The 12,026-nt window shown below is 33.8% G+C and overlaps 1 protein-coding gene across 1 annotated transcript in view; it reads right to left on the bottom strand.

Moving 5' to 3' along the window:
* Nucleotides 1-12,026, bottom strand: part of SMARCA5 (SWI/SNF related, matrix associated, actin dependent regulator of chromatin, subfamily a, member 5) — a 39,275-nt gene continuing 27,249 nt past the window's right edge. Inside the window, 15 exon segments of the mRNA XM_047798214.1 lie at nt 1-1,280; nt 2,034-2,141; nt 4,041-4,202; nt 4,204-4,254; nt 4,675-4,793; nt 5,664-5,736; nt 5,738-5,797; nt 6,655-6,777; nt 6,976-7,089; nt 7,416-7,526; nt 8,267-8,386; nt 8,582-8,730; nt 11,017-11,149; nt 11,641-11,793; nt 11,877-11,998. Of these exon segments, the coding sequence (XP_047654170.1) occupies nt 1,215-1,280; nt 2,034-2,141; nt 4,041-4,202; nt 4,204-4,254; nt 4,675-4,793; nt 5,664-5,736; nt 5,738-5,797; nt 6,655-6,777; nt 6,976-7,089; nt 7,416-7,526; nt 8,267-8,386; nt 8,582-8,730; nt 11,017-11,149; nt 11,641-11,793; nt 11,877-11,998 (1,664 nt within the window). The 3' untranslated portion in view covers nt 1-1,214.

Here is a 12,026-nt window from a genome sequence, read left to right on the forward strand (position 1 = left end):
TTAAGGATTATAAAAGTTATATTTATTCACGATGCTACATTTATTGCATTCCCTTAGAAAAATGGAGAACTGTTTATGTACCCAATTTGCACATATAAAACTTTATACAAATTATGTGTAGCACATAAAGGCCTCTGGTACAGCTAAAATCCTGACACTACAATTTGGGTCATCCTGCTTCAGGGTCTCCAGTTTATCAAGTCTGTCCATAGAAAATAAAAACTGGAATTATAGTCAGTCTTGCTGCTTACACTTAGAAATTATTTTAAATATAATAAAATAAAATTTTCAATTACCCTAAAACCCAAAAAAGGTAAACTGGAATGGGATACATTTTGTTATCAATTTCAATTTAACAGTATGACAAATTCACACCTTATTTTGGCTGGGTCTTTTTAAAAAGAAAAAAAATCACCTTAGTCTTGACATTATCTTTCTAAGTAGTGGCTGCTTCAGAAGGTAATTTGTCAAAATATTTACCAAACAATTAAAAAAAATAATAATAATATTCCTTTTACAAAATGGTACAGTAACACCTTAAGGAACCAGAAAATACTAAATGTCTTTGGCTATACAACTAAAAGGCCATTCTTCCAAACAGAACAGAGCGTATTCACCTCAGAACCAACTACAGAAACAAAGCATAACACAAATATGCACAGAATTTAATGAGAAGTTGTCTTGCCTTTTTTTTTTCCCATTCTACCCATATAATAAGCAAGGAGAATGCAATTTACATAATCTTCCCAGATGAGACTCAACAGCACTACAAAGGAGATACCCAAATTTCTGCAAAGGCAAAGTGAATTAAAACAATTACACAGCTAAGTGAAGACTGAAGGGACAAATGTTATTTGCAATTTTTTAAACTTGTTTGCTTCTTTTTTAAGCCTTACAAGTGTAGAAATTATAGCTGATAAACAAAAAGTCACAATCTTCACAAATGGAACTATAATAGAAAAATAAATCAAATGAAACATTTATTAATAAATGAAGCCTATTTTATTACTTCAAGTGTTAATGATAAAAAAATTTCAGCACAGCTGTTGCATTTAAAAAAGTGAAACTACATACTATGTTTCTAGCTCGGTAAACAGATGAACCTGATGTCTTTGAATGACATAACGACTGAGCATTGTACAGTACATCTTATGAAGACCCGTAAATTAAAGAACTACTAGTTTAAAGTTAGTGATTATGAAACAAATATGTATTCATAGTTTCAGCTTCTTTTTTCTTCCTCTGCCATCAGGTGCTCCATCCATTTTACGTTTCTGTGTCTATAAACAAACACAAGGATTATCTTCATCACAAGGGTACTCTTAAAAGACACATGACAGCGCTAGACTAATAGCTGCAACTGAGTAACAGCTATCAGATTTTCTTACCCAGAATAACCTTAATTCTCCAAGTAATCATATTTGTCTATTTTACTGACACAATGAAAAAATTAATGTTGATAACAAAGTAAATGAACCATTCACAATTAGCAATGTAAACCAGTACACCAAACAAATGTATAACATATGTCCTCCATCAAAACAAAGCAGTAATGAGAAATATTTTGTAAGGCTACACAAATACCAGACTTACCTAGAGATGTTTATTTAACAATGACTTATAATTTAATATTAAATAAAAAAAGAGGGGTTTTTTGTTCTCAAACTTTTGCTTTAGCACTGCTAAAATACCACTGGGACAACAAATCAAAGCTTCGAAGTCAACAGTAAAGGCTGTAAAGATCACTGCTTTCCTACTATTTCTTTACATATTCTAAAAATCAGGTGTAGGCTCTTAGCATTCACCAGACAGACCTTCCCAGGTTCTCAAAATCCTCATACTATGAACTACCACCATGACATGGTTCTCCCCACACAAGGTAATCAAGATTAATTTATACTTTTTAAGCAAGTTCAGGCCATACTATTTACCGAAAACAGACTAACACATCACTGATAGCCAAATAATATTCAAATTCTTGAAAAAAAGTTAAGTTCTCCAAGAAAATATTTATATTTTTCATGAGTACTCACTGAAGGTTTTGGTCCTCTTTTCTTTTTCTCTGCCTTCTCCTTTTCTTCTAGTTCCATGTTTTCTCTTTCAATCAAGGTAATTAAGGTGTTACACCTCCGCTGGAGCTCCTGAGTTATAAACATAAATTTACATGGTAAGCCTGTATTCTCCATCTCCAAGTTTTCATTATTACAATTTCAAAACCAAGGTATATTGTAACGGCATTAGAACATCACTTACACATCCCCAACAGGTGGAATTTTAAAAAGCAAAAGGAACAACAATTTTCATACACAATCCATGCTAGGAGGGGACAAAAAGGTAACTGTGCATTTTCCACTTCATTATTTAAGACTATACTGTTGTGTATTCCTCATGTGTCTATGCCTGAGAACTGCCATGTAAACCCAAACTTAAAGATTATAAATAGTGCACATATTGAGGGTCAAAATCGACTAAAACTTAAATAAGAGCTATATATATACTCTTTCCCTTAAAAGTATTATTACCACCAGAATTATGGCAGTCCACGTACCACATGCCACTTTTCTCCAGTTCTGGATAAACAGTCATGGAAACCTATGATGGGTTTCCCCTCATCTCTCACTAGTAATCTACACAGGCTCTAGAAAGGATTTGGAGTAGTATAGAAATAGTAAATAACCCTTAAGAAAATTGGTTAATTTGTATCATTGCTGGCTACTTACTAAGTAGAATTGTGTTTTTTCTTTGTGATATTACTACATAATCACCACAAAATCATTTTCAAATATTATTGTATAAGACACAACCATATAACGCTTGGGAATATTTGCAACAGTACATACACAGAGAAGGTAGTACACTACATCAAAGTTCTCTAGCTCCTTAACAGGTATACTGAGCCACACAGGCCAAAATGTGTTATAGGTGTGCTAAGGTATGAATCTTCTTGGCTCTTAGGCAAGGATTATGCCTTAACTGTTTATCACAGGGGCCATACACATCATCACTTCTTATGTGCACCTTAATGTGAAACATGTTAGAAAATAACAGTTTTAGACTATGGTCTTATACTGGTAAATCATGCGACACTACATCTTGTTTCTTTTACTCACTACAAAATCACTCCTATTAACTATATAAACTGTTCCTTTAAAAGACATAAGATGGCGCTTATAGCAACTGACTCTGTCTCACCTAACTATATATTATAATGTGTTTACAGTGCAACACTTCCCAAACTAGGGTTTCATAAACAATAGCCTCTGTTGATGTCTCCTGGGGGGAAAAAAAAACCCTTCAGTTATTAAACATTTAAAGACTGTACATTATCCTCTATCTTGAAGCGTGACAATGTCATGGGTGTGGCCCTAAAAAGCAAAAAAGAAAAGAAATGGAACCTGTTGATCAGAAAAAGCTTGAGATTGGGAATAAAAATAAAACCTAACATTAATTTATATATCAGTACTGTGTTGTACTATATTAAGCTCTTTTTAAACAACTCAGACTCAGGATTCTGATGGACAGATGCCAGAATACAAGTCCTTTCTTTAAAGAAATATGTTACTTTACAAAGCCAAAAGTCAAATTTAAAGTTGTGGTCATCACATTCAAAAGTACCATATTATTATAACAAAAATCTACTTCGAAGGCACAGGTGAACCACAATCTTCTCTTCATACAATTTTAAAAGTTACCTTAAAGAGGAGTTCCCATCGTGACTCAGTGGTTAACGAATCTGCCTAAGAACCATGAGGATCCAAGTTCAATCCCTGGCCTTGTTCAGTGGGTTAAGGATCCAGCATTGCCGTGAGCTGTGGTGTAGGTCGCAGACACGGCTCGGATCCTGCGTTGCTGTGGCTCTGGTGTAGGCTGGCGGCTACAGCTCCAATTCGACCCCTAGCATGGGAACCTCCATATGCCGCGGAAGCGGCCCAAGAAATGGCAAAAAGACAAAAAAAAAAAAAGTTACCTTAGAGAATATTACATAATCCACTTAGTCTGAACTGTTTACTACATTACACAACAAGGCCCTCAGGACTCACCATTGCAGTTCTGGACTTTAGAAACCAGTCAAATCTGAACTGAGGAGAGTTGCGGATACACTGCCGCAATTCATCATAAACATTTTCTTTGTCGAATCCAAGCTTGTGAAGCATACAGATCAGAAAACGATCCTCTTCTTCAGTATAGTTTTTTCCCTTTGTTAGTACCGTACGATATTCTCAGCTGATGAAAAGGTGCTTTGTACCGTCCAATCTATGAAAATCAGATATATAAATACAAATCCTATATATATAAACTGTATTTCAAACTCAGCTTTAGTAAAAGTTAGCTAAAAATATATTTCAAATCAATTTTCTATCCAAAACACCTCAATTAAATCATAACCTTTGTCCCGAAACAATTTGTCTTCATTTTTCTAAAAAGAAATAGACTCAAACTTTCTGATACTGTGCAGCAAAGTTAGTCAAACTGACTCTGACCCAGATATATTAACTGAAATACCAAGGTAAATTCTGTTGAGAATACCTATGTTTGAATGTTGTTCTTGGAAGGAAATTTTAATTTTAAATCATTTCTTTTCCTTTTTAAAAGTTGTTTTAACTCTCACATTTATAGATAGGAATTATTTTACTAACTACCATTATTTATTAGTACTCATAAATTATTAAGTACCTTCGTGTCAAGTGCTTTTTTGATACTAATTCTTCTTTGAATTCTTGCCTCTCCCCTTTCAATTTGAGCCATAATCTTCTCTATGTCTTGTAGCTCATTGCATCTTTCCCAGAACACAGCTGTAAAAGTAAAAGGTGGGCAGATGGGATATGTAACTTGTTATTATAAATGCTCTACTTTATTTGCTAAGGATTAAGAAATGTTTCCATTTACCCCATATCTAATACCAGTAAGTCACATAATTATTTCTCAACTTGCTTAACTAAAAAAAGTAAGATGAACTGGATGATTTAAGTGAGTATCCCCCAACTCTTAATTTTCTATTCTGAAATTCTCAATAGACTCATCATAACACAGCTACACATATATATTTGACAATTCAACTGACTTCAGGAAACACAGAAGCACATAATACTTGAAAAGTTATGAAGAAAAATGAAATAAAAATTAAATGATTATTCAGTGACCTATTCTTATTTTCTTGGCTATAGCTAGTGACCTAGACTAAAAAGAAAAATCAAATAACAATGCTTTTTTTTTTTTTTTGGTTTTTTAGGGCTGCACCTGCGGCATATGGAAGTTCCCAGGCTAGGGGTCTAGACAGAGCTGCAGCTGCCAGCCTTTGCCACAGCCAGAGCAACACCAGATCCAAGCCATGTCTGAGACCTACACCACAACTCACGGCAATGCCAGATCCTCAACCCACTGAGTGAGACCAGGGATAGAACTCACATCCTCATGGATGCCATTCAGGTTCATTACCACTGAGCCACAATGAGAACGCCTATGGCATCATTTTCTTTAAAGATTTTTAAAGAAGAGATTTTCCAACTCCATTTTTAAATAACACAAAACTAAACAAGGCACTAAATTAGCTAAGCAAAATTTAGCTTATCAAAACCTATTCAGAATAACAAAATCTGAATTTTCCAACAGTTCTCCAAAAGCCTGAGAACATTCTTATACCTATTAAAATAATAGGGAATTACCTGAATATTCAATGACTTCTTCTGGAGTTTTTCCTTCTACTTCTCTTGCTATATTTTCAATATCATCGCGACCCCCACTTCTCATTAGCTTTAATAAACTGGTTAAAATCTCTCTTATTCCAATTGGTAAATCCCTTCAAAGCAATAGAAACAAAACATATAATCACAGCACACTGAATTTGGGAATAAAACCTATTCAACTTTAGCAATACTGCTAATAAGTATTACAGAAAATTTTCAATTACTCCCAGTTTTTTAAAGTTCTTTTACAGTGTTGACTTTTCATATACACAAATGTACACTTTTAGCAATACATCATATATTGCTTATATAGCCAAGCAATTAAATCTGAGTGGAAGAGAAAAGAATCTACATGAAAAGGTAACATTTTCATTGAGCTCTGAAGGAAAAGAAATTTGCCAGGAGGAGTGAACATAGATTAAAGGGCAAAGATATAATCCAAGTGGGAAAACAGAAAGAAAGACTTTATGGGTAGGTTAAGGCCAGATTCTAAAAAGCCTTGATTGAACTCTCAAGGATGTTAAAATAAGTACCAAGAGAAGACTTATAATTGAGAATAAGTTACTAGTAATGTATAAGCTTCAAGGGAAAGGAGTTCCCTTGTGGTGCAGCAAGTTAAGGATCTGGCATTGTCACTGCTATGGCTTGGGTTCAATCCCTGCCCTGGAAACTTCCACATGCCATGGGGGTGGCCAAAAAAAAAAAAAAAAAAAAGATTCCCAGGAAAGGGAAGATGGGAATGCTGGGAGAAAAGTGATCAGAAGGATACCCATTCTGCCAAGGATGGTGCAAATGTATAATCTCAACTATCTCAACAACTAATGACAATGGAACATATACCCATGCTTTATCATCTCCAAGTATTCCATTTTTGAAAGTAAAAATTCATACTTCCTTGTATATCCCAAAACAACCTAACACAGTACCTTACAAAAAAGTCACTAAATTTTGTGTTGACTAGAGGCTATACCTGTGTTAGAAGTTTCTCTTTTTCCTCTAACTCTTCATCGTTAAGGGGTTCAGCCTCATCAATTTTGAGCTGTTCTTCTTTTTGCGCCTGTGCTGCATTTGGTAGGTCAGGATTTCGAGGCACCTAAAGAACAAGTATTTTTCTGTGTTATCTATCAATCAATATATTTTAGGAAGCATGTGATGAACCAAACTATCAACCAGCTACATGACATTTCATGAGTTTTAATGAAACCATGAAAGAAAACAAACTGATATCCTACATTTATTTCAGTTAAAAACAAACTAGATTTAGTTATGAACAAAGTGCTACTTTTATTACCTTGTACCCAATTGTTTTTCTGTAATATAGAATTTCTTTTTCTAATAATTCAAATAGACGTGGAGGAAAGAACTGGAAATCCTGAACATTGGGTTGTTTTGGAGGTCGAGGAGCCTAAAGGGAAAAAAAAATTATATTGTCCGTAAAAACCAAACTACTTTGCTTTAAATCTATCTGTCATCTTTCCTTCATTCTATCAACCATGACAGTCAATTCTGCAAGCAATTGAATAAATTTTCCACTAAAATTGAACAAACATTAATCAAATTTTAAATGCACACATTCAAAATTAATTTTTGGAAAACTTAACAAAAGCTGAAGGAGGTATTGTAAGAAACCACACAAAATCTAATTCTTAGTCTGATTTTATCACAAGAATATAGGAAGAAAAATAATTTATATTTCTAATATTTTTAGATATGTGTGCTCTGTCAACTCACTTTGGGTGCTTTAGGTTCACTGACGCGAAGAGCTTCCCTGAAATAGGCATCAACAGCATAGTTGGCTTTTCTTTCTCGTTTAGGTGGTTCAATCCACTCTGTGAATGCAATCTGGCACATGGGAAACAATTCAAATCACCAACTTTATTATACAGTCGCAAATCTTACATGAATGCAACTCCTGTGTACAATACAACAACTGTTATTTACAAATGCAAAGATACTCATGAAATCCTATGTGCTCTATGAGGCTAGAGACTATGTTATTAACACATAAGATGCTGTCTAGTGAATAAGCAAGGCATTCTGTAAGTATTTGACCAAATTAATGATAACGGAATGAAAAATATTATAAAAGGTATGCTACAATCCAAATTAGGAACGAAACGTAGATATATATTTAGCCTAGAAAAAAAATCTAAAGGATAAATACATCAAAATGTTAAAAGAGAAAGCATTAGAGTTTTTTTTCTAATTTTCCTTTATAATAGCAAGTATTACTTATGAAATTAGGAAGTTCTTCCCTTTAATTATTATCAGCCAATTTGCTGGTTTTTTTAAAAAAGAAAATCTAGTAAAGTTGCAAAAAAATTTTTTGGCAATAGTTTTAATGTTTGAATGCTTAATGTTTAAATATTATAACCACCCCACACAATATATTTCACTTTAACAGAATACATAAAGTTTTAAGCATTTCAAGAGTTTACCACATGAAAACCACATTAAATTTAACACAAAAATGAAAATAATTTAGACATGAGTAAACAGAAATGACTGCTGTTCATGACAAGCATCATACTTAACACTTTAAATTCCAACTTTCAAGTAACCATAACCTCGTCCTAAATTACCTTTTGTTTTTCTCTATAATCTTCTCCTTCAAAGTTATAAACACTTGACTCTGTATCCATTGTAAAGTTTCTAAGTGAGCTTTCACCCATCTTGGAGAGCTTTTCATTCATCTCTGCAGTCTAGCAAACAAAAGAAATGTCGTATTAGATTGAGAATTTAAAAAGCATAAGAACTGTAGTCCAAATGAATTAGGCTTTACAGTATATAAAAACTTCCGTGGAAATAACATTATCTATGACCCATGTAACAGTTTCCTCAAACAGGTCTGGTTTGATATGTTATGTATTAAAAACATAATGTAATCTGCATCTCACCTTCTTGGCACCTCTTTCCAAAATACCATCAATATCCTCATCAGTAATCTCACTTTCCTTTGAAGCAAATACATGTGTTGCCCCATGCCTTATCATTTGAAGCATTTCGTCTTTCCCAATTTTGTTAAGATTCTGATCCACAAGTCTTCCTGAAAAAAGATTTTGTCTAATGTTAATCAAACAAATCTTAGTTTAGTGGAAACTTGAATTTTTTATTGAATTTTTTAAATGTCAGCTATAATACCATGCAATTTAGTCCCAAACATCAATCATTTGTTTATTCACATCTGATAATTTTCACTTTTATATAAAATGCCAGATTCTTTTTTTTGGCTGCCCCATGGAATATGGAAGTTCCCGAGCAATGAATCAGATCCAAGCCACAGTTGACAGCAATGCTGGATCGTTAACCCCTCTGCCGGCCAGGGATCAAACCTCTGTCCCAGAGCTCCAAAAACACTGCTGATCCTATTGCACCAACTCCAAAATGCCAAATTCTAAGTCATAAGTTTTGAAATATTTCTAAAGCATACATATTATATAATAAGGCCTATTGAATACTGTATCTCAATAAAATATACCCTTTTGTGTGGGGAGAATAAGAAATTTGGGATATTTGAAAACCAAAATTATTATCAATTTTTTTAAGTATCAACAGATGAAAGCATTATAAATACAAGAAGTTTCTGATATGCAGAAAACTGGTCAGTATTATCACTAATACTCCCAAATCAGCCTTTTCTACTTAGAAAAGTAAAGCACAAAAACCTTCTTATTGTCAAACTTCAACAACCATCCACATCACTTATGATTGCAATTTTCCTACTTCAACCAACTTGTAATGAGTGGATAAGCTACAAGTGTATCTCTCATATTTTTAACTATGTCCCTTAGTTCAAGAAACAGTTAACACAGAGATATAAAACTAAGGCTTGCTGTTAGACTAATATGTCTATAAATAGGATTAATAAAACTACTAACACAAAATTTTGCTCCAAAATTTGCTCCAGTAAATATTAAAAAAAAAAAAACCCTAAAAGATTCAGCTTCTCTAAGCTGACTGCAAATGAATCAATTTTTTTCAATCTTAAAAAAGTGCTTCATAGACAAAAATAAGTGAGAACAAGAACCATGAGGCAAATGATTTTCTAAAAAGCATGTATGAATCTGAGGGGAAAAACCAGCCAGTATATCACTCAAGAAAAATATCAACATTTGGCAGACCCCAGAAGTTCCCAGAGAATTTCCTAATTAAATATTTTACTATAATAGTTAATATAGTTAGTGCTTGATCCCCCAGATGAGTCACTTCCCATATGTATAAATATAGACAAGTGACACTGTACCACCTCTGATGCCAACCTCAAGTTGGTAGGAAGACTAAAAAAGATAATATGCAGTATTTAAATATTTAGCACACTGCTTGGTACAAAGTAAGCCCTCTACGTTAAGCAATTAATAACGGAAATAACTGATGATGAGCAATCATTTATTGTCATTAAGGATATATGCATGTATGTGACTAACTCTATCTATGGCTAGCATTATGGGATATCAAAGAAAGGTAACATTCCCTTCCTTACAAGGGAAATTAGAGACTGGTTGACAAAATCAAAACACAAAAATGGAATAATCGCAGTATACGTAACTTTGTAGTCACATAAAATGCATAGGTCATAAGAAAAGAAAGGAAATAAACAATGTTTTTCATTTTTACATTTTACATATCCCATCACAAACTTCATTTTAAGCTTCAGAAACATAAATGTCTTCCTTGAAAGCTGATCTTGTGTGAAAACTTGGAAGTTCCCTTCAATTAATCCAAAATGAAGTCCCACTCTCACCACCTAGTCCTATTTACATAAATGTTTATTCTGTGTCTTGCTCTCTCACTAAATTATAAACTCCTTGAAAAGTAACACTGGTTGGTTTCAGTCACCATTATATTCTCAGCACTAAGAACAATGCCTGGCATCTGGCAGGTGCTCAAAAGTTATAAACTAGAAAAAAGAACTATGAGTTTTTTTCCCTCCTCTTCTATATGCCCCTGAGTAATCAAGTGTTAGTACATGAATATCATATTCACCACAGCTGTATTTAATATGTACCACACTGAATTGCTGGGTATTTTATAAATATTATCCCCTTTAATCCTTAAAAATCCTAAAAAGTAGTTCTTTTATCCCCACATAATAGATAAACAGGCTAGGATAGTGTAAAAGAATTGATGACTAGCAGAGTCAATATTCAAACTTCAAAGTTCCTGAGCCCAAACCCATGCACTTGACACAATTAAAGCTTACTTTGGTCTGGAATATAAATATTATTGACTGGTAGCTTGATTCAACACATGTTTAACAATAAGATAAATAAAAAATCCAGGGAAAAAATGGTATCAGTCCAACTTGGAAAATTTTTAAAGCCTTAAGGCTCACCTTGTTGGATGACTATGGAATCCAGTCTGAGTTTCATCTCAGCACGTTCCACTATTCTTTCTTCTACTGTGTTATCAGTTATGAAGCGGAACACTCTGACTGTCTTGGTTTGTCCAATTCTATGGGCTCGGTCCTAGGAAAATAACCATGTGACTTTGAATACAGTTAAAAATTCACATAAATAACATTTGAAAGTATACACTGAAAAACAAAATTAAAATTTCTCATGTAAAATGCATTTTTAAAATACTTAACAAGACAACAACTCCCCTGAAATCAATAAAGTTATGCTATGTGATAGAGTGCTGGCCAACGAATGTGGGGACACTTTCAGTTCTGACCCACAAAACAATTTCCTGGGCAATCCCCAGCTTTCTCTCCTCCCCTTCCTGCTAACAGGATGAAGAGGATATAACGAGACCGTAAGGTCCTAAGACATGGCAAAGCTCTAAAATGGAAATAGCCGATTTAGATGGAAGATCACCTGCAAAAAATCCTCACTGAACTATTAAGTCAGAGCAAATAAAATTCTACTGGATCAAGTCACGGACATTCGTAGACCGTTTACTAACTTACTCAAACTAAAACATCTATCAAGCTCAGAATATATTTGTTATTTCTTACCATAGCCTGAAGATCTACTTGGGGATTCCAATCTGAGTCATACAAAATTACTACATCAGCAGTAGCAAGATTGATGCCAAGACCACCAGCACGTGTGCTTAACATGAAAACAAACTTTGTGCTATTTGGTTCATTGTATGCATTGATGGACTCCTACAGACATAAAATACAACAGATGTTAGAAAATTATTTTATCTGGTAATTTTTCTAATCTCCCCTCCCCAGATTTTACTCACTTGTCTCTCATCATGGGGTGTCTGCCCATCCAACCTACAATACTCATAATTTCTCCACATGCAATAATCTTCCAAAATATCCAACACCCTTGTCATCTGACTGAAGATTAGTACTCGTGAACCTGTTGGTGAATACAACAGCACTTTAAC

This window comes from Phacochoerus africanus, chromosome 10 (assembly GCF_016906955.1).
Source record: "Phacochoerus africanus isolate WHEZ1 chromosome 10, ROS_Pafr_v1, whole genome shotgun sequence".
Taxonomy (NCBI): Eukaryota; Metazoa; Chordata; class Mammalia; order Artiodactyla; family Suidae; genus Phacochoerus; species Phacochoerus africanus.